At 49.1% G+C, this 23,361-nt stretch overlaps 1 protein-coding gene across 1 annotated transcript in view; it reads left to right on the top strand.

Annotated features, from left to right (window-relative positions):
• Nucleotides 1-17,196, top strand: part of GABRR3 (gamma-aminobutyric acid type A receptor subunit rho3) — a 68,583-nt gene extending 51,387 nt beyond the window's left edge. The window contains exons 8-9 of the mRNA XM_088481074.1: nt 13,562-13,758; nt 16,841-17,196. Coding sequence (XP_088337200.1) covers nt 13,562-13,758; nt 16,841-17,134 — 491 coding nt within the window. The 3' untranslated portion in view covers nt 17,135-17,196. The remainder of the gene's footprint in view (nt 1-13,561; nt 13,759-16,840) is intronic.
• Nucleotides 17,197-23,361: the final 6,165 nt, after the last annotated feature.

Genomic DNA, 23,361 nt, shown 5'->3' with positions numbered 1-23,361 from the left:
TCCGTCGTGCACATGCGCGAGACCCGCATAGCGACAGCCAAGCTGTCGCTATGGGTCTCGCACCAAAGGGGGCGTGCTGTCGATGGCGACTGACAGCACGCCCCCTTTGGTGGGCGTGCCGGGGGCGTTGCTGCCCAGACGGACCATCGCGACCATCATCATGGACTCTCGCATTAGCTGTGGGTGGTAACCCACAGCTATGCGAGCGTCCAAGAGGCCGCTCCAAGTCTAGGTAGGAGGGCCCTGATTCAGAGCGAGCGCTCTGGTCAGAGCGTCTGGCTCTGAATCAGGCCCTGAGTCCAGTTGAGCGATTACTGGTAATCTGCGCACGTGTCTGAGCCGCATTGCGCATGCCTCTTGGTACATTACCGATGTCACTTGCATTGAGGATTTATTTGCAGAGTGATTATCAGACAGGGACTGTGTGGGGGGAGGGGGTGACCCATGCAGGAGTGTCACAACCGTTTTCGGGCTGTGTCTCTTCCTCTGACTGTAAATCCTGTACGCAGTCAAAATGGTTTTGGCGTCTCAATTCCAAAGACCATTCTGCATGACCATAGGGTTACTCAGAAGGCCGATCATCGTTTGATCTGCAACTGAGTTGCGTCCTTGTACGCAATTGCTTAGAATGTTGTCCTGACGTCCCTGGTGGCCCAGCGGTCAGTTACTTAATCCCGATGGCTACAGTGGCTCAAGTGCGGCTTTGAGGTTCTGGCATAGTTGCCTACTCTCCCGAAAGTTGTGGGAGGCTCACGATTTTTCGGGTAACCCCACACCCCCCCGGAAGATTAGGCATATCTCCCGCATCCCGTACACTTCCTAGTGAAGTGGGCAGGTTGGGGAGATTTTCTGGGGAATTTTCGGGTCTGTAGGTACGGGGCGGGGCTAAATTAACACCAACCGCATCATTTAAGCCCACCCCCTACTCATTGACCCGCGAATCGCTGCCTTTTCCTGTGGTTGGGGGGCCGGTGCTAATGACGTATACAATCAGGCCCCAGTCAACAGAATCTCCTCTCCAGGCTTTTCCCAGGGAGGAGATTTATAAAGTCGGCAAGTACGGGTTCTGGTGATCATGTGACTGTTATTTCTGGCTAGACTGGCTATCCCTAATCCCTACCCCTAATCCTCCTCCTGACCAGGAAAAAGATGTATATATGCCTGGGAAAGTCATATTATTTGCGCATGGTGTGTATTGCGGATAATGATGGTGATGATAATAGCTGCCAGTGTACCGTTTATTTGCTGTTTGCAATGTATGCTCTGCAGTCATTGACTGGTGTTTATGATTTTGTGAGTGTGTTTAAGTAATTTTTATTTGTGTAAGTGAGACGAGGAGTTGTTTCTCGGCGCAAAGATGACGTAAATGTCTGTGATGCATGTCTGGCATAAACCAGGCTCATATACTACTGTTGCCAATCAGAGCATATCTCAAGCTCTGCATATGGGTGTAAATTTGCTATTTATTGTAAGCAATTTTTTTAGAGTAATTTGTAACTATTTTGCAACCAACTCTGCATAAGCTCCTGCACGTTATAAACTATCCACGCATCAGGTGAAACGCATACCTCCCCACTGTCCCAATTTCAGCGGGACAGTCCCGTTTTTCAAGCACTGCCCACCCGAGGGCCGTCGGAAGGTTTGGGGACAATTAGGCACCAACGCAGCTCTGCTGTGCTAAGCGGAGAGCAGTGGTGTCGTGAAGCTGAGTGGATACCGCACGCATACGCGCGCCATCTATTTAGTGCATGGAGAGGGCTGGGGGCAGCCCAGTAGCTGGGCTCTCCCCCTGCATGATGTAAAACGGGGGTGTGGCTTGCAGACACGCCCACAACACCGCATCACCAGGGGGGCATGGCCTAGAAGGAATAAGGCAACTCCACCTTTTTGGGACTCCACCAACATTGGGATCAAAGAAGTTGGGGGTTATGGAAATGTGTAGGTGTCTATATCCCCATTGTAGTGGGGATATAGAAAGGGGACTGTGGGCCTGACAACATTAATATCAAGAATCTGCTCAATAAGGCTGTAGTTATATAGCAGTAGGGTTTAGAGGTGAATGCTAAGTTGATGTTTTCACGGTTAGCCAGTGTTATTAATACTGTGCATGTGTAGCACTGCGCACGTGCCACAGAGCATTTAAAATGGTAGTGTGGATTTGGGTGCAGAATGATTGACAGAGCGTTTGTGGGATGTAACAGGTTGGTGGTAAGTCAAACACATGCACATGCACTAAGGCCGGGATGTACTAAAGGAAATATGCGGTAAAAACCCTGTTTTCGGGTTTTTACCGCATATTTCCATATGTACTAAGGCCCGGCCGCACTTTTAGTGGTGCAGAGGGTAACGTCAGAAAAACCTGGCGTTACCCTATAGATGCCTATGGGCTCCTTACCGCACCCTGCTCCCGATGGTTTTCCGCTGCCCAGCCGTCGCCCAGCACTGGCCCCCATTCACCTGCTGTCCATGGTCGCCGGCCCGCGCTCCTCCTGGGTACTCCGCCTCCTCCTCCTCCTAATCTTCCGGGTGCAGGGAGGAGGAGGAGGAGTCCGGGGCTTCCTGGACATGTGACCAGCAGGAAGCTCCCAGGGCTCGGAGGGGGCGGGTTCCCACGGAGACCCCGTCACCCTGCGTCGGCTTCTTCGCAAAGGGCAGCTCTTATCGCAAGAGCTGCCCTTTGCGCTACTAATAACATATGTTAGTACATATGTGATTAGTAAGGTTGCGGTGACTGGTGGAATGGTCACCCCAACCTTAGTACATCCCGGCCTAAGCCTTGGAGAGATAAAGTGGATGGAGAAAAAGTCCCAACCAATCACCTCCTAACTGTCACTTTACAGACTGTGTTTCAAAAATGACAGTTAGGAACTGATTGGTTGTTAGTATACTTTTATCACACTCCAAGGCTTAGTGCATCTCCCCCATGGTCACAACCATTTCACAAGTGTCACAGCCAGTGACTGCATCCATGTGGGCACTGGTACTGGCATTATAGTTCAGCTGGACATTCTGAGCAGAAACGTATGCAATGCCAATGTTTACGGAGTTGAGTTTTTATCAGTCACACTGTGCATGCATCAATGTTAGGCTGCAGGCGGGAGAGTTAGGGTTAGGCATTAGGGGGAGGTTAGGGTTCGGCTGTGGGGGAGGAAGGGGCATAAAATTAAAGGGTTATGGGTGGTAATTAAGGTTAGGGAATGCTTACCAGAACCCTGGAGGATCAGAAGTCTGACCCTGTCACATGGACTCCGCGCTGGAACTGCTGCAGCCGCCAGGAGAAAAGGTAAGTCATCGCTGCGCCAACAGGGACGATAAGTCGACATTCTAACTTGGGAACGTATAATCAGTGTCTACAATGAATATCAAATGGTAATGCTGACATTATGAGCATGTCGACAGTTTTATGTCAACATGAAGAATGTCGCCATATCATACCACTGAAAAAGCCAAGGCAAAATGTGCGTCAGCACCTCCATAGGGGTACCACTGTGCGAACAGAGTACCCCCAGCACCACTGACCTGTCACCCTGGGGAACACTGTATTCAGGTATCTTTACTTTCTCCCTAGCGGTATTCTCATCATCGGCCCCCACTGATATCACCTAGTGCTGCTATATGCATCAGGGGATATTCACAGGGGAACCCTGACAGCAGATGCTGCACTAATCTATTTCCCTCTGTGCTTGTGTTACCATAACTCTCATTCAATGTCCTTGACAAACAGTGGACAATAGATTACGATTCACCTAAACTGCACAGGCTCTAATTTCCTAGTACTCTCGTTTGGGATGTAGTCAGGATGCCGGCGGTTAATATGCCGACCACCAGAATCCCAACACTGAAAGCCCGGCATGGGACTAAAGATAGGTGTCTAAATACCGACGCCTATCATTAGCTCTACGTCGAAATCCTGACGCCCGGCATACTGAATGTAGGTTAGCCGTGCGTCGCGACGTGATAGCCACAGGGGCGGAGGGTTAGGTATAGGCACTCCCGGGGGCAACTTAAGGTTAGGCACCCCCCCCGGGAGAGTTAGGTTTAGGCTAAGGGAAGAGGGGGTTAGGGTTAGGCACCACCAGGGGGGTTAGGGTTAGGCACCCCCCCCCCGGAGGGTTAGGGTGTGGGGATGGGGGTTAGGCACCACGGGGGGGTCTTGTGGTTAGGCACCACTCCCCGAATCTTAGCGTTAAGCACCGCCAAGGGAGGGGTGGGTTAAAGATACTTACGAGCCGGCGTTGGGATTTTGATCTTCCGGGCTTCTCTCATCGGGATTTGAACCGATGGCTTGTAAGCCGTCGGTATTTCATACCCAACCCCTCTCGTTTACCTGTGAGAAGATAGCATATGGTTCTGTATTTGCAAATACTGCTTCCCTATTAGTATACACAGCTATATGATTATTTCAGTCTGCAACCATCGCCACATTGCTTATATGCACAGAGATTGTCTGCATGCAGGAACCAATAGCTCTATATTATTATGAAATGTTATATATAAATGTAATTTATTTTCCCAGTGGGTGACGTTTTTTATCTTGCAATTTATGCATAGAAATTGTCTGCTATAGGCGATCAGTGGCGCTTTTTATGGGTTTCATTTTTAAACTTATTTTCTTGTTTTCACACATTTTTGCCTTATACCACTTCACCTCTCTATGGGGCCTATTCTTCACTGCTTAATTTTTACAAAAGCAGGTGAAAATTTAAATTTTCACCTGAAATTGTAAAAATTAAGTTATTGGGCCATTCATCATGAAAGTAAAGCAGGAAATATCACAGATATCTCCTGCTTACCTTCCTCTGGCGGAATGGCCCGCTGTCCCCATACACTAGTATCACAGATATCTCCTGCTTACCTTCCTCTGGTGGAATGGCCCACTGTCCCCATACACTAGTATCACAGATATCTCCTGCTTACTTTCCTCTGGCGGAATGGCCCGCTGTCCCCATATACTAGTATCACAGATATCTCCTGCTTACCTTCCTCTGGTGGAATGGCCCGCTGTCCCTATACACTAGTATCACAGATATCTCCTGCTTACCTTCCTCTGGCAGAATGGCCAGCTGTCCTCATACACTAGTATCACAGATATCTCCTGCTTACCTTCCTCTCCCAGAATGGCCCGCTGTCCCCATACACTAGTATCACTGATATCTCCTGCTTACCTTCCTCTGGCGGAATGGCCCGCTGTCTCTATACACTAGTATCACAGATATCTCCTGCTTACCTTCCTCTCCCAGAATGGCCCGCTGTCCCCATACACTAGTATCACTGATATCTCCTGCTTACCTTCCTCTGGCGGAATGGCCCGCTGTCTCTATACACTAGTATCACAGATATCTCCTGCTTACCTTCCTGTGGCGGAATGGCCTGCTGTCTCTATACACTAGTATCACAGATATCTCCTGCTTACCTTCCTCTCCCAGAATGGCCCGCTGTCCCCATACACTAGTATCACTGATATCTCCTGCTTACCTTCCTCTGGCGGAATGGCCTGATGTCCCCATACACTAGTATCACAGATATCTCCTGCTTACCTTCCTCTGGCGGAATGGCCCGCTGTCCCCATACACTAGTATCACAGATATCTCCTGCTTACCTTCCTTTCCCGGAATGGCCTGCTGTCCCCATACACTAGTATCACAGATATCTCCTGCTTACTTTCCTCTGGCGGAATGGCCCGCTGTCCCTATACACTAGTATCACAGATATCTCCTGCTTACCTTCCTCTGGTGGAATGGCCCGCTGTCCCTATACACTAGTATCACAGATATCTCCTGCTTACCTTCCTCTGGTGGAATGGCCCGCTGTCCCTATACACTAGTATCACAGATATCTCCTGCTTTCCTTCCTCTGGCAGAATGGCCCGCTGTCCCCATACATTAGTATCACAGATATCTCCTACTTACCTTCCTCTGGCGGAATGGCCCGCTGTCCCCATACACTAGTATCACAGATATCTCCTGCTTACCTTTCTCTGGCAGAATGGCCCGTTGTCCTCATACACTAGTATCACAGATATCTCCTGCTTACCTTCCTCTGGCAGAATGGCCCGCTGTCCTCATACACTAGTATCACAGATATCTCCTGCTTACCTTCCTCTGGCGGAATGGCCTGCTGTCTCTATACACTAGTATCACAGATATCTCCTGCTTACCTTCCTCTCCCAGAATGGCCCGCTGTCCCCATACACTAGTATCACTGATATCTCCTGCTTACCTTCCTCTGGCGGAATGGCCTGATGTCCCCATACACTAGTATCACAGACATCTCCTGCTTACCTTCCTCTGGCGGAATGGCCCGCTGTCCCCATACACTAGTATCACAGATATCTGCTGCTTACCTTCCTCTGGCGGAATGGCCGCTGTCCCCATACACTAGTATCACAGATATCTCCTGCTTACCTTCCTCTGGCGGAATTGCCTGCTGTCTCCATACACTACTATCACAGATATCTCCTGCTTACCTTCCTCTGGCGGAATGGCCGCTGTCCCCATACACTAGTATCACAGATATCTCCTGCTTACCTTCCTCTGGCGGAATGGCCCGCTATCTCCATACACTACTATCACAGATATCTCCTGCTTACCTTTCTCTGGCGGAATGGCCCGCTGTCTCCATACACTACTATCACAGATATCTCCTGCTTACCTTCCTCTGGCAGAATGGCCGCTGTCCCCACACTAGTAGCACAGATATCTCCTGCTTACCTTCCTCTGGCAGAATGGCCCGCTGTCTCCATACACTACTATCACAGATATCTCCTGCTTTGCTTTCTCTGGCGGAATGGCCCGCTGTCCCCATACACTAGTATCACAGATATCTCCTGCTTACCTTTCTCTGGCAGAATGGCCCGTTGTCCTCATACACTAGTATCACAGATATCTCCTGCTTACCTTTCTCTGGCAGAATGGCCCGTTGTCCTCATACACTAGTATCACAGATATCTCCTGCTTACCTTCCTCTGGCAGAATGGCCCGCTGTCCTCATACACTAGTATCACAGATATCTCCTGCTTACCTTCCTCTGGACGAATGGCCTGCTGTCTCTATACACTAGTATCACAGATATCTCCTGCTTACCTTCCTCTCCCAGAATGGCCCGTTGTCCTCATACACTAGTATCACAGATATCTCCTGCTTACCTTCCTCTGGCAGAATGGCCCGCTGTCCTCATACACTAGTATCACAGATATCTCCTGCTTACCTTCCTCTGGCGGAATGGCCTGCTGTCTCTATACACTAGTATCACAGATATCTCCTGCTTACCTTCCTCTCCCAGAATGGCCCGCTGTCCCCATACACTAGTATCACTGATATCTCCTGCTTACCTTCCTCTGGCGGAATGGCCTGATGTCCCTATACACTAGTATCACAGATATCTCCTGCTTACCTTCCTCTGGTGGAATGGCCCGCTGTCCCTATACACTAGTATCACAGATATCTCCTGCTTACCTTCCTCTGGTGGAATGGCCCGCTGTCCCTATACACTAGTATCACAGATATCTCCTGCTTTCCTTCCTCTGGCAGAATGGCTCGCTGTCCCCATACATTAGTATCACAGATATCTCCTACTTACCTTCCTCTGGCGGAATGGCCAGCTGTCCCCATACACTAGTATCACAGATATCTCCTGCTTACCTTTCTCTGGCAGAATGGCCCGTTGTCCTCATACACTAGTATCACAGATATCTCCTGCTTACCTTCCTCTGGCAGAATGGCCGGCTGTCCTCATACACTAGTATCACAGATATCTCCTGCTTACCTTCCTCTGGCGGAATGGCCTGCTGTCTCTATACACTAGTATCACAGATATCTCCTGCTTACCTTCCTCTCCCAGAATGGCCCGCTGTCCCCATACACTAGTATCACTGATATCTCCTGCTTACCTTCCTCTGGCGGAATGGCCTGATGTCCCCATACACTAGTATCACAGACATCTCCTGCTTACCTTCCTCTGGCGGAATGGCCCGCTGTCCCCATACACTAGTATCACAGATATCTGCTGCTTACCTTCCTCTGGCGGAATGGCCGCTGTCCCCATACACTAGTATCACAGATATCTCCTGCTTACCTTCCTCTGGCGGAATTGCCTGCTGTCTCCATACACTACTATCACAGATATCTCCTGCTTACCTTCCTCTGGCGGAATGGCCGCTGTCCCCATACACTAGTATCACAGATATCTCCTGGTTACCTTCCTCTGGCGGAATGGCCCGCTATCTCCATACACTACTATCACAGATATCTCCTGCTTACCTTTCTCTGGCGGAATGGCCCGCTGTCTCCATACACTACTATCACAGATATCTCCTGCTTACCTTCCTCTGGCAGAATGGCCGCTGTCCCCACACTAGTAGCACAAATATCTCCTGCTTACCTTCCTCTGGCAGAATGGCCCGCTGTCTCCATACACTACTATCACAGATATCTCCTGCTTTCCTTTCTCTGGCGGAATGGCCCGCTGTCCCCATACACTAGTATCACAGATATCTCCTGCTTACCTTTCTCTGGCAAAATGGCCCGCTGTCCTCATACACTAGTATCACAGATATCTCCTGCTTACCTTCCTCTGGCAGAATGGCCTGCTGTCTCTATACACTAGTATCACAGATATCTCCTGCTTACCTTCCTCTCCCAGAATGGCCCGCTGTCCCCATACACTAGTATCACTGATATCTCCTGCTTACCTTCCTCTGGCGGAATGGCCCGCTGTCCCCATACACTAGTATCACAGATATCTGCTGCTTACCTTCCTCTGGCGGAATGGCCGCTGTCCCCATACACTAGTATCACAGATATCTCCTGCTTACCTTCCTCTGGCGGAATTGCCTGCTGTCTCCATACACTACTATCACAGATATCTCCTGCTTACCTTCCTCTGGCGGAATGGCCGCTGTCCCCATACACTAGTATCACAGATATCTCCTGCTTACCTTCCTCTGGCGGAATGGCCCGCTATCTCCATACACTACTATCACAGATATCTCCTGCTTACCTTTCTCTGGCGGAATGGCCCGCTGTCTCCATACACTACTATCACAGATATCTCCTGCTTACCTTCCTCTGGCGGAATGGCCGCTGTCCCCACACACTAGTATCACAGATATCTCCTGCTTACCTTCCTCTGGTGGAATGGCCTGCTGTCTCCATACACTACTATCACAGATATCTCCTGCTTACCTTCCTCTGGCAGAATGGCCACTGTCCCCATACACTAGTATCACAGATATCTCCTGCTTACCTTCCTCTGGCGGAATGGCCCGCTGTCCCCATACACTAGTATCACAGATGTCTCCTGCTTACCTTCCTCTGGCGGAATGGCCGCTGTCCCCATAGACTAGTATCACAGATATCTCCCACTTACCTTCCACTGGCAGAATGGCCGCTGTCCCCACACTAGTAGCACAGATATCTCCTGCTTACCTTCCTCTGGCAGAATGGCCCGCTGTCTCTATACACTACTATCATAGATATCTCCTGCTTTCCTTTCTCTGGCGGAATGGCCCGCTGTCCCCATACACTAGTATCACAGATATCTCCTGCTTACTTTTCTCTGGCGGAATGGCCGCTGTCCCCATACACTAGTATCACAGATATCTCCTGCTTACCTTTCTCTGGCGGAATGGCCCGCTGTCCCCATACACTAGTATCACAGATATCTCCTGCTTACCTTCCTCTGGCGGAATGGCCCGCTGTCCCCATACACTAGTATCACAGATATCTCCTGCTTACCTTCCTCTGGCGGAATGGCCCGCTGTCCCCATACACTAGTATCACAGATATCTCCTGCTTACCTTCCTCTGGCGGAATGGCCTGCTGTCCCCATACACTAGTATCACAGATATCTCCTGCTTACCTTCCTCTGGCGGAATGGCCCGCTGTCCCCATACACTAGTATCACAGATATCTCCTGCTTACCTTCCTCTGGCGGAATGGCCCGCTGTCCCCATACACTAGTATCACAGATATCTCCTGCTTACCTTCCTCTGGCGGAATGGCCTGCTGTCCCCATACACTAGTATCACAGATATCTCCTGCTTACCTTCCTCTGGCGGAATGGCCCGCTGTCCCCATACACTAGTATCACAGATATCTCCTACTTACCTTCCTCTGGCGGAATGGCCCGCTGTCCTCATACACTAGTATCACAGATATCTCCTGCTTACCTTCCTCTGGCAGAATGGCCCACTGTCCCCATACACTAGTATCACAGATATCTCCTACTTACCTTCCTCTGGCGGAATGGCCCACTGTCCCCATACACTAGTATGGGGACAGAATTCGTCAAGCTCCGAAAATTATATTTTCGTAGCTTGAGTGCGGGAACATTCGCCATCTTAGATGGCAAGTGCTCCCGCTAGCTGCTCCTTCCCTATGGGAAGGAGTCTCGGGTCACGAAGAGGGATCCTTTCGTATCCTTCAGCCGGACGTCGGGGCTCTTGTGCACATGTGCGACATGTAGGTCGCGCATGCGCACTCCTATCACTGCTCCGTAAAGAAGCAGTGAAGCCGCTCATGGCACAGCTGATTTTCGAATCAGTTGTCACCTCGCCGGAGCAATGGTGACCACACATCTTTTAAAACACTTGTAACTGACTAGTCCTTGTGAGGCCTTTACTTCCTAACACTTCTCTAAGATAGGGGTCCATTCATTATGATAATTATCGGGGGCCAGACGCCACCGATATTTAAGTATCCAATTCGGTGCAAGCAGCAGCAGTGGATAAGCCACTGGAGCAATTCAACATTGCTCTGGTGCAGAGACAGCTGATCCAAAAATCTGGCATCTCCTTGATGTTCTTCACTACGGAATGGGTATGAAATACCGGCGGCTGTTTCCGACTACAGAAGCCCGACAGGACAAGATTCTGACTGAGCTGGTAAGTACCCTAACCCTCCCCTCTCCCCCCCTAACACTGACCCTCCTTTAGTGGTGCCTAACCCTAAGACTCCCGGGGTGGTGCCTAACCCTAAGTCCCCCCGGGAGTCCATAAACCCCCCCCACGCGGCTAAGTCCTAAGACGCCCGGACTTACCTCGGTTGGTCCGGCGTCCCTCTGTATTCCGGCGACAGGATTAAGGCCCTCATTCAGAGCCGTACGCTCTGAGCAGAGCGCACGCTCTGAATGAGGGCCGGGCTCCATTTTCATGGAACGTCCTCCTGGACGCTCGTATAGCTGTGGGTCACCACCCACAGGCTATACGAGCGTGCTTTGTGATGGCCGCGATGGTCGAGACCATCGCGACCATCGAAATTGCGAGCCGGAGCCTGCGGTTGAGGTTTTCAACCGCAAGCTCCGGAGTGATTTTGGCTCTATCAGAGCCAAAATCACTCCCACTGACATCACTAGTGATGTCAGTGGGCCGGCTTCTGACGGGAGGCGTTCCCGTGGGAACGCCCCCGTCAGGGAGGCACGCCCCCGGCACGCCCACCAAAGGGGGCGTGCTGTCAATCAACATTGACAGCACGCCCCCTTTGATCGGACACAACGAGCGAAGGACTTTCCTTCGCTCGTCGCGTCTGGCGCATGCGCACGACGGAGCTCCCTCCGTCGTGCGCATGCTCAGTGCATAACATCGACCCACTTGCGAGCGGACAGCCGCTCGCGAGTGGGTCTGAATCAGGCCCTAAGATAGGTGTTGGTATTTGATGCCTATCTTAAGTCCCCCATTGGGCTTTAGTTGTTGGGATATAGACCGACGGCATGTAGTCCTCCGGTCTATTAACTACATCCCCTTCACCACTCTTTCCTGCAGCAGTGAAAACTAGCACTGCCAATTTAGACTCGGCAGTGCCACTGCACATGCGTGAACTGTCTACTGCACATGTGTGAACATCAGTTTTAGTCACTCTGGGGGTCCCGGAGGCGCGGACTGCCTCCAGGGACCACTCTATTTGCAGTGCTGACTCCCTCACTGTGTCAGGAGCTGAGTGCTGCACGTAATGCTGCCGTGCAGCACCTGGCTCCTGTCAGTGAGGAAGAGTCGTCACTTTGGTGTTACCCCTCGACGGGTGACACCCGGGTGCGGCCCGCACCCCCCTTGTGACGCCAGTGTATCAGTGATATCTCCTGCATTACCTTCATAATCAGGGGTGTTTTAAGAGAGGAGGGGGTTCGCGTGCAGAATCAGTGCGGGCTCCCTCCTCCTGCAGTCCGGCAGTGCACTGTAGTGCCAGAATTTACTGCGCATGCACTGGTCTCCGGGAAAATGGCGGCCGCATAATTTTCCCTGGGACAGTAGTACTGTGCAGGCGCATGTCACTGGGAAAATTGCCGCCGCCATTTTCCCAGTGAGCAAAGGCTCGGCGCTGCACAGCAGCACTACAGAGAGGTAAGTATAAACCTATTGGTGCAGGGTATGCGGTGTGGGCCCCCCTGGACCCGCACACCTTGCACTCATTATAGATGCACCCCTGTTCATAATGAATAGCCCTGACACTTAATTTACACATAAATAGGTGAAATTGAAAATGTTAGTTTTCACCTGCTTTTGTAATAATTGTGGTGATGATGAAGATGATTGGACCCCATAAATAGATATTGTTCTCTCACATAAGAATTTCTGCATGTGTATATGCATACCTATATATACACATTTTCTCGTGACGTATACTACTTTAGTACTATGACATTTTATTATTACTTAGTGAACGTTAAATTTGAACTTATTATTGGTTTATATTTTGAGAGTGTGCCCCTAATTCAGAGTACTTTCCTTTTCCTTTTGTTCATTTATATGTTGACTCTTGTGTGCACCTCTTCTATCTCTGCCAGTGACCATTACGTAGAGACAGTGGATTCTCCATTTAACAAATTTATGAGGCCACTAGCTAACATTACTTAATGACGTGATTACCACCTCTAGGGCCAATCTCCTGTGCAGCCCCATGCCCACATTTCCCCTCCCCTACTCTGCATATCATACTACACCTCATCACAGTACGAGTGCAGTATATACTGTAGTAAATATATTTCTCTTTTTTTTATTGCAACTGAGACATCTGCTGGCAATAGTGCGGTACTACCACAAATATGGCAAAAGGAGACAAGCAGAAATGGAATAGTTATAATTGTATCTATTTATTGCATTGTGACTAAGTAAATTGTAAAATGCTACTTCGTTTGATTTGATCACTCTCATCACTTTCTAAGCCTATGAACCATTTCTCATACAGGGCCTGATGCAGAGGTGCACGCAGTCACTGGCTGGCATTGCCGGCCCTGAGAAGCCCACTTTCACTGACCGTGGGCGGTGCAACTCTGCCGCTGCCTCTGACTTCTCTACCATCGGCGCGCTATTGCGTGCACCATCAACACTTGCACCAGCCCTATGGCCGGTGTAGTGTCTCCATCTGGACATGACCTCTGTGGCTCCGGCTCTGTGTCTGAGAACGCAGCCGCTGTCACGACACTCAGTCACCACCCAGGATGGCCCAGGAAGGCCCAGTTTCAAATAATTGCTCAACTGCGCAAACGTTGCATCCACCTCTGGATCAGGCCCACATGTTTCCATTTATGTATCGCATACCTAAATCTGTGACTTATTGTTTACCGACAGGGATCACCACGGTCCTGACAATGTCCACCATCATCACAGGAGTGAGTGCCTCAATGCCTCAGGTGTCTTACATTAAAGCCGTAGATGTCTACTTGTGGATCAGTTTTCTCTTTGTGTTCCTGTCTGTTATTGAGTATGCAGCCGTCAATTATCTCACCACAGTGGAGGAAAGGAAGCAACTGAAGCGGAGAGGAAAGGTAAATAATATGAACATGTGCAAGTGTGAACGACATCATTACCAAACGGAGAAAAAAGGGATTTGCCCTCCAGCACACTGTAGCAAAATCAACAAAAAATACTTAAATCCTACATGATAATAGAGATTCAGAGGTATTAGTTACATACAATTGCAAATATATGAATAAGCGCCAGGCCAATCGTCAAGGCTCCTCTATACCGGCGTCCCTAACATTAAGGGGTTCACGTCCGAGAAACAAGGTACCCCGAAAAAATTCCAGCCAAGGACCATCCCCAGGGCATCACACGAAAATGGGAAAAAAGGTGATAGTGAAGTGTAAAGGATAGATGTGTAAGGATAAATCAATAAGTGTTAATTAAAATGTGAAAGAATTAAAACAACATAAACAATAAACAAACAATTAGAAAAGTGATAAACAATATCTATGTGAATTAAGTGGTGATGCCATGAGAAAGGCCCAGCCAGAACAACTCCGGGGGCCCCACTCCCAAACGCTCACCCCAAAATAATTATTGCTACATAATAGTAGCACCCACTCTGGGTCATATAATTACAGATTGATGTACTGCATGATAACAGCACATGTATAAGCCGAGAGTTGCCTCACCTAGGAGGTACCCCAGAAACCTCCACATGGCACTATAAGGACCAGCACCTCCTCCTAATGCTGGCTCCCTTCATGCCTCTCATTACTGCAAACAAAAAATATGGTGGTTGCTCATATCAGCTTAATGACATAGCACAGGTGCTTGTAAAGGGCAGGGTTTACACTGAACACAGAAAACAAGGGATTTGCCCTCCAGCACACTGTAGCAAAATCAACCAAAAATACTTAAATCCTACATGATAATGGATTTTTATTTTTTTATTTTTTTTTGTATCATTACCAAACAGGCCAGGTGGTGAGAGGAGGAAGGAGTGCCACGGAGGGCCGCTATCTTATATGGTCATCCTATATGTATATTTTCCTGTAGATCAGATTTTTCGCCAGCCATACTTTTTCAGTTTTACCGATGCAATGGAGGTCAATATTTGTTCTACTTCAGGGGCCTTTTAATCAAGGTGATCGTGAACCGGTCCGATATAAAATAGTAGGTTCTACGTGACACAAGCGCAGTCTTGGTGTGGCTGCCGTCCATTCATCAAGCTCAGATAACTGAATTTTTGGAGCTTGACTGCGGGAACAGATGTAATTTTCAGTTGGCGTTAGCCCGCTGTGCCCCACTCAGCAAAATGGGAAGGAGAACTGGAGTGCAAAGAGGGATCCATCTGCCTCCTTTGGAATTCGCTGTGCGCATGCATTAACTGAATTCACGCCTGCGCAGTAAATTACGCGCCTGTCCGGTGAAAATTGTAGTGGTGGGGCTTGGTGGGCAGCTGTCTCAGCACTGGATCAATATGGAATTGCTTTGGTGCATTAATGTTTGCCGCTGTCAATTGGCAGCAGGTTAAATACCTAATTCTTGCTGTGCCATCTGAAATTATAATGAATAGGCCCCTTAGTCTTAATAGTATGTCCCTTTCTAATATGCTGTAATACAGTAGATGACTATGTCTGATCACCAGTTAGTCTTATCCTTGCCTACTTTCTGTTCTTCCTCTCCGGGAGAAGCCCCCGAGAGGAAATGTTGGTGTAAAATGCTGTGAATATCGCATATTTAAATAGGGGCAAGGCCAAATGACGTGAGTCTCACAGAGTCGCCTCATTAGGCCCCGCCCCATACTTGCAGACCACCGATCCCTGGGAAAATTCTCCCCATTCTGCCCACCTTACTAGGAAGTGGGCGGGATGGGGGAGAAGTGCCTACCAGAGGCGTCACTTACCTCTGTGACACCCGGTGCGGCAGGACTGAAATGCTTTGCACTCGAAAGGGGGCATGGCTTTGCGTAAGGGGGCCATGCCCCCTATATGTGCCGATCAGGGACCACGCTCCTGCAGCTGCTGGGGCAGCCCACAATCACTCCCCTTCCTCTCTCCATGTCACGGTGACACCATCCCACGGGGTGACACCAAAATAGCAGAGCAGCTCTGCTATTTTGGTGTCATCCCCTTGGATGGTGTCACCCAGTGCGGCCCGCACCCCCCTAGTGATGCCAGTGGTGCCTACTCCTCCGGGGATGCAGAGGGTTACCCGAAAAATCGGGAGCCTCCTGCAGGTTCCAGGAGAGTATGCAAGTACGGTATGGTTAGTATATTGCTTAAAATAGCCACAGATTTGCTAATTAGGTTGACTTTTCCAGTAATTTTTTACCAAATAGGATAAATATTGCACCATGTATGGCCCAACCTGATAGAATAAAATATTATCCAACTGGAAAGGAACATCGGGGCATTAAATCAAGTCAGTAAGGGACATCCATCAGTGTATGCAACGGTTTTTAGCGCCTACTAAACTCATTTGACACCCTCTTATCCAAATGTCTTTTGAACTAAGGACCTGATTTATAGATGGACGCAATATCGATGCTGCACGCAGTGGAGCGATTTTTTTTCCCGCCACTGCGCATGTGCCAAAGCCGCACTGTGTACGCATGGTGATGGATTAGTGACAGCGGCCGCAGAGAGGATTTATTCGCAGAGTGAGTGACAGGTTGTCAGCATTTGGGGAAGTTAACGGGGGGTAGTTAGAGAAATGCAGCTTATCGAGACCGTTATCAGGGCTTGCTCTAGTGAAGCTCTGTGAATTCGTTCGCAGCTAGAGAGGCCCCAGACTCTTAGGAAAGCCGCTCTATCTGAGACAGTATAGGCTTACTCAGAAGTTCGATGTGCGACCGATGTTTCTGCTATTGTACGTAAGCGCCTGCTGTGAGACACTGGAGGTGGGCGTCTCAGTACACAAGACATCAGCTAAGTCACTAGCATATATTTGCAAGTCCGCTGCGTATGGAATTGCAGTCACAATGGAATTTGCGTCCATCTCTGAATCAGGCCCTAACAACATTTTTATACTAGGTTAAAAGTGTCTGTGTAACACCACGCTCCATTTACATAACAATGGAGGAATTCCTCTGACCACACAACAGTTATGTACTGATGATCTCTCAGCTGATGGTGACCTACATTTATTTTTTTTCCCTAGTCTTCAGCAACACTGAACCTGGAGGCAGTGCAGGCCATGGCGTTTGATGGCTGTTACCATGACAGCGATGCCGACTTGAACTATTCTGTACATTCCGAGGAGACCGCATCTCGTGGGCGGGCCGCCAGCGTAGCCACCCTAGACGCAGCACGTGTGAAACGCAAGAGATCCATTAAAGGGAACGTTGGCAGAATAATCCTAGAGAACAATCATGCCATTGACACATATTCTAGGATTGTCTTCCCCGTTGTCTATATTCTGTTTAATTTTTTTTACTGGGGTATGTACTTATGAGAATAAATGATGTGGAGTTGTACATATGTTAATACAATTCGAATGTACTGTAACCTTTAAGAAACAAGAGACATCTAATCTGTATCTTGTGTGACAATTTAACTTCTCAACCTTTTGGTAATGTAAAATATGTAAGTAGCAAGCTTGATGGTAATTGAGTGGGTTATCCTTTGATGGTCATCATCGACTGTGCCATAGGTGCTTAACTTTTATGGCATGAAAGCATCGACAGGGAACCATGGATGGTTTGCACCCATTGGTGGACATCCCTTCTGTGGGGAACAGTAGGTGGTGGGCTATGGGGGCGGGGCATAGCAGCACTCTGGAGGTTGAGGCTAAGGGCTCAATTCAGGCCCGTTCGCACGCACCCAGCATATGCAAATCTAGCAAAGGCAGTTGATCGCATGGCCGGTCGGGCTAATGCAGGCGTGCCTGTGCGCTGGGACGCCGTTTTAGGGGCGTACATAATTAGGCCAGTGTGACGACGAATGCAGTATTGAGAGTCCGTGCATACAGGAAGTTACCAAGATCCTGCGCGAGGTCTGGTCAACTACTATTATGCAAATATGGTCGATGGTTCTCGATGTTACCGATGTTTACGCTATCTTGCATACTGATCAGGCTGTGAGTAAAGGGAGATGAGCGGCTTAATATGGGGCTGGGCGTCTGCATCTTGTGCTGCAGTCTCCGTGCGTATTCATTGATTAGCATATTCTCGCAGCGGTCGGGTGCGTGTGTCTGCTAGCGTGCGTTCCTTGCTGAATCAGGCCCAAAGTGTCTTATAGTAACTGTGCATACAACTTCCAGAAATTCAAATCTATGTTGAAGATACAGTAATGTATTGATATGCATTATCCAGTTTATACTGCGTCCAACAGGAACCTAATACCCGTCACAATTCCACAAGGTTAAATGGGTTCTGGGTCTCATTCAGACCCGCTCGCGAGCGCTGTACGCTCGCAAGCGGGTCGATGGTGCCCAAGTGCGCATGCGCACGACGGAGGGAGCTCCGTCGCGCGCATGCGCGAGACCCGGCGAGCGACGGGGAAGCAGTCGCTCGGGGTCTCGCACCAAAGGGGGCGGGCTGTCGATGGTGATTGACAGCACGCCCCCTTTGGTGGGCGTGCCGGGGGCGTGGCTGCCCAGACGGAGGCGTTCCCATGGGAACGCCTTCCGTCTGGGTCCGGCCCCACTGACATCACTAGTGATAGAGCCAAAATCACTCCAGGGCTTGCGGCAACGAGACCCTTCCGTAAGGGTCTCATCGCAAGCCTGATGGTCGCGATGGTCTTGACCATCGCGACCATCATCATGGACGCTCGCATAAGCTGTGGGTGGTAACCCACAGCTATGCGAGCGTCCAAGAGGCCGCTCCAATTTTAGGTAGGCCGGCCCTGATTCATAGCGAGCGCTCTGGTCAGAGCGTCCGGCTCTGAATCAGGCCCTCTGTTCGATCAATTTGGATTAGCACAACCTGAGGAAGGTCTAATGCACCGGTGGTTTTCACAAGGGACCTTCGCCAAGGAGTTTGGGATGTGCTGCGTCCGATGCACAGATCATAGGGCTTAAGTTAGCAAGGAACGCAGTTGCTAATAGTCACGCAAACCAGAAAAAGAAACATCCTGCGCTAACCTGAGAAGGGGGCTCAGGTGTTAGTGTAGCAGTAGAAAGGAGGTACTGTATTTGCCAACCTCACTAGAAAAATCAAAAACACAATAAAACTGCGCTTAAATACCCTTGCTGGGACATAAATTAAACCAGTGTGAATAAAAAAGGTTTTTAATCACATAATTCCATCAATAAACAATCGAGGCACAGTGATGTTGCAAATTGTACCAAATATCTCATATATACAAACTAATCTTTAGACAAAGATGCATACAAACATTTCTTAGAACAAGATAATATTAATCCTCATAAAAGGAGTTGATCAGACTCCAAATAATTTGTTAAAAATTAGAGCACAAACTCAGGGCCTGATTCAGAGCCAAACGCTATTTGCGGACGGTCGTTCTGAAAAAGGGGCCGGATATTTAAATTAAGCGCTCGCTCTTTGCGGTCTGTTGACGCCTGTATGTCTGAACGAGCGAACAAAACACGCGCTCAATATTTTGACAAAAACGCCCCCTGGCCGCTCGCATCATACGTCATCTCCGCTATTTATTAGATTAATCGAGTACATCGAAAGGTGTATGAACTGCTCGCTATTCTTGTGGTAGCATTTTCCTACCGCAATCATGCGAGCAGTTCAGGCTAAAAGATAACCAAGTGACGTGGTCGATGACGCTGCTTTGTTAATTATGCACACCCTTAAAACGCCCGTTTTGACCGTTTGGCACGCCTGCGTTCGGATCTCCACTCCCCGTTTTCAAGCACCTTCCCCTGTTACCACCCACAAACGCCTCATCCTGTCACTCAAATTAACAGGCATTCGCTATTTTGCGAACACACGATTTCTGAGCGCACTGACTGGTTCGTGCATGCGTACTAAAACCCATACGCATGCGCAGATGTGCGAACATCGCTCGGAACGAACGAGCGGCCACTTACGAGCGGCTCTGAATCAGACCCACAGTGCAAAATGGATATCCAGCAGGAGTTTCTCAAACGAGCCAAGGGAGGACACAAAAGGTGTTGTCAATTGTCCTAATTGGCAGGCTTGAATTTAAGTGTCGCGATATAGCGATGAGATCGGAAACGCCGATCCACGGTTGGAAATGCCGACCGGCGGCCATCGATGTTCCACGATCTTTCGCAGGATCGGTGAAATTCTACATGTTAAATTTCACCGATCTGCCAATCACGATCATTTTTTGATCATGATCGGCATATCTGTGACATCCAACATGATGGATTTCAGCGATCCTGCGATGCCGGGTTGCAAGATCGCTACGATCCGTCTCAGATGTTTGGGGGACTTACGTTAGATAAAAGTAACTTATATTTGTTGCAATTAAGGCCCCTTACATCTGCGACGTATCGCCGTGATGTAGCGATCCTGCAACCCGGCATCGCAGGATCGCTGAAATCCAACATGTTGGATTTCACAGATATGTCGATCACGATCAAAAAATGATTGTGATTGGCAGATCGGTGAAATTTAACATGTAGAATTTCACCAATCCTGCGATGGATCACGGAACATCATTGGGCGCCGATCGGCATTTCCAACCGGCGGATCGGTGTTTCCGATTCCATCGCTACATCACGATGATCTGTCGCAGATGTATAGGGGCCTTTATATAACAAAACGTTTCCTCAGGAGAGCCAGAAGGACACAGCAGTTGTTGTCATTTGTCCTAATTGCCAAATCTCGGATTTATTGGATACAAATAACTTATATTTGTTGCAAATTTCATAACAAAAACAATTCACTTGGGGCTTCCTTTTTAATATATCCACGTAGTGTAGTATTTTTAATTGGACTAGATGTTTGTTTTAGTAGCTACATAGAGATAGATGTATAATTCATCATATAAAGCCCGTCAGGTCGCTTATTTTGTCTTATCAACAGAGTGACTTATACCCCTTTTACACCGGAGCTAAAACCCGGGTTTTTGAAGGGTTAACCCGGGCAGCTCCCTGGTGTAAAAGGGGAAAGAGTTGGATCGCCGGGTCGAGTGACCCGGCAATCCAACCCAGGTAACTAGCAGGGTTTAACACGGGCGTAGTCCGTGAAACCCTGCTATGAGAACAGCACACTCCGGGTCACGATGACCTGGAGTGCGCTGCTAGCCTGCCGATTGGTCCGGCTTCAGTGGCGCTTGGAGATGACGTCATCTCCAAGCGACCACTTTCACTCCGCAAAAGCCGGGTCTATGCAGACCCGACTGCAGTGTGAGCGGCGCTGACTCGGGAATATCCCGAGTCGGCACCGGCAAAATTCCGGGTCTGATCCGGATAGGAACTTTGGGCCTGATTCAGACCCACTCGCGAGCGGCTGTCCGGTGTGCACTGAGCATGCGCACGACGGAGGGAGCTCCGTCGTGCGCATGCGCAAGACGCGACGAGCGAAGGACTTTCCTTCGCTCGTTGTGTCTGATCAAAGGGGGCGTGCTGTCGATGTTGATTGACAGCACGCCCCCTTTGGTGGGCATGCCGGGGGCGTGCCTCCCAGACGGGGGCGTTCCCAAGGGAACGCCTACCGTCAGAAGCCGGCCCACTGACATCACTAGTGATGTCAGTGGGAGTGATTTTGGCTCTGATAGAGGCAAAATCACTCCAGGGCTTGCGGTTGAGAAACTCAACCGCAGGCTCCGGCTCGCAGTGGCGCTGGTCGCGATGGTCAAGACCATCGCGACCATCAACCTGCACGCTCGTATAGGCTGTGGGTGGTGACCCACAGCTATACGAGCGTCCAGGAGGACGCTCCATTTTTATGGAGGACAGCCCTCATTCAGAGCGAGCGCTCTGCTCAGAGCGTCCGGCTCTGAATGAGGGCCTTTGTTCCAACTCCGGGTCAGACCCGGAATTTAGGTGGAAAAGGGGTATAAATAAGTTAATTCATCTTAGTCTTCTCTCTGTAAAAGTCCCGTGTGCACACGATAGTAGTTACATTTCTGGGAGCATCCGCCGCCCGCAACCCAGAGTGATGTCAGTCGGGCTGTCCAGGTGCAGCTCAGTGCAGTGTAGTATCTTGGCAGATGGCGTCTCCAGTCTCTGCGGCTGTTAACGGTAAACGGCCTGTAGCAGTGCAGTACAGGTCTCCATGTGTAGTTCGTAGTAGGCAGCTGACCAAATGGAACTCCAGTGAAAAGAGCAGCAACACGTTTCGACTACCGCTGGAGCCTTTTTCAAGCTGAGTTGCTCTCATCTGTTTTACAAGTAGTTTAAATGATGCAGGAATGTAAATAATTGGTCGGGTGATTAATGACATTTAACTGCTGAGATTCCACATCTTCATGTAAAGCAGGGATGATCTCAGGGCCTGATTCAGACCCGGTCGCAAGCGCTGAGCGCTCGCATCCGGGTCGATGGTGGCCCACAGCGCGTGCGCACGACTGAGCCATCGTGCGCATGCTCGAGACCCGGCTAGCGACGGGCAATCTGTCGCTCCGGGTCTCGCACCAAAGGGGGCGAGCTGTCGATGTTGAGTGACAGCTCGCCCCCTTTGGTGGGCGGGCCGGGGGAGTGGCTGCCCAAACGAAAGCGTTCCCATGAGAACGCCTGCCGTTTGGGGGCGGCCCCACTGACATTACGAGTGATGTCAGTGGAGAGATTCCGGCTCTGTTAGAGCTGAAATCTCTCTGGGGCTTGCGGCCACGAGACCCTACCACAAGGGTCCCGTCGCAAGCCCGATGGTCGTGATGGTCTTGACCATCGCGACCATCATCATGGCCACTCGCAATAGCTGTGGATGGTCACCCACAGCTATGCGAGCGGCCAGGAGGCCGCTTGAAAAAAAAAATGCCCTGATTCAGAGCGAGCGCTCTTTCAGAGCATCTGGCTCTGATTCAGGGCCTCAGTCCCAATGTTAAATCTTGTGGATGGATTTTTTTATCTCATCACATCAGTCAGCCGATATATGAGTGTCTCTCCTCCCAACATCATATGAATTAATTGCTGTTAAACAAAAAAACTACACCCATATATCAATTCATGCACATATATATATATATATATTTTAAAAAGAAGTATCATACACACCTAAAGATCATATGTATCACATTTTTATGTATTATTGTTACTTCATACATTCATATAGTTTATTCTGTCTAATTATTAAAAAATGTCCCAGCAAAAATATGACACAATACAAGTACAATATTAGTCCAAATCAGAAAGTACTAAACATTATTTCTAAGAAAGACTTTCTCTCATTATAAGTAAGGAAGAATATATATTAATAAAAATGTGTCCATCTATATAAGAATTTAATCTATGTTTCACATATAAAAGGACTTATCAAGACTAAAGATGATATCCTAATGGTTCAGATGGGGAGAAATAACCATGTTCTCAATAGATCTCAAGTATATGCAAATAAACATCTATACCATACATACATATGCTCACACATGTAAACCGTATACGTACGAGAAGCCGGCGGACACAATGCCGACCGCCGGCTTCCAGACTACTTAATCCCGGCGAGGGTTACATGACAGGCTTCTAAATCTAGATGCCTGTCATTTTACCGATGTCAGGATTTGAACAGCCGGCCATGCGGCCGGCGGTAAATCATACCGAATACATGTAAACACCCATATGCACAAAGATACATAAAC

Source organism: Taudactylus pleione, unplaced genomic scaffold (assembly GCF_031769625.1).
Source record: "Taudactylus pleione unplaced genomic scaffold, aTauple2 ptg000262l, whole genome shotgun sequence".
Classification (NCBI taxonomy): Eukaryota; Metazoa; Chordata; class Amphibia; order Anura; family Myobatrachidae; genus Taudactylus; species Taudactylus pleione.
The sequence above is the reverse complement of the archived record's forward strand: the minus strand, read 5'-3'. Positions and strand labels throughout refer to the sequence as shown.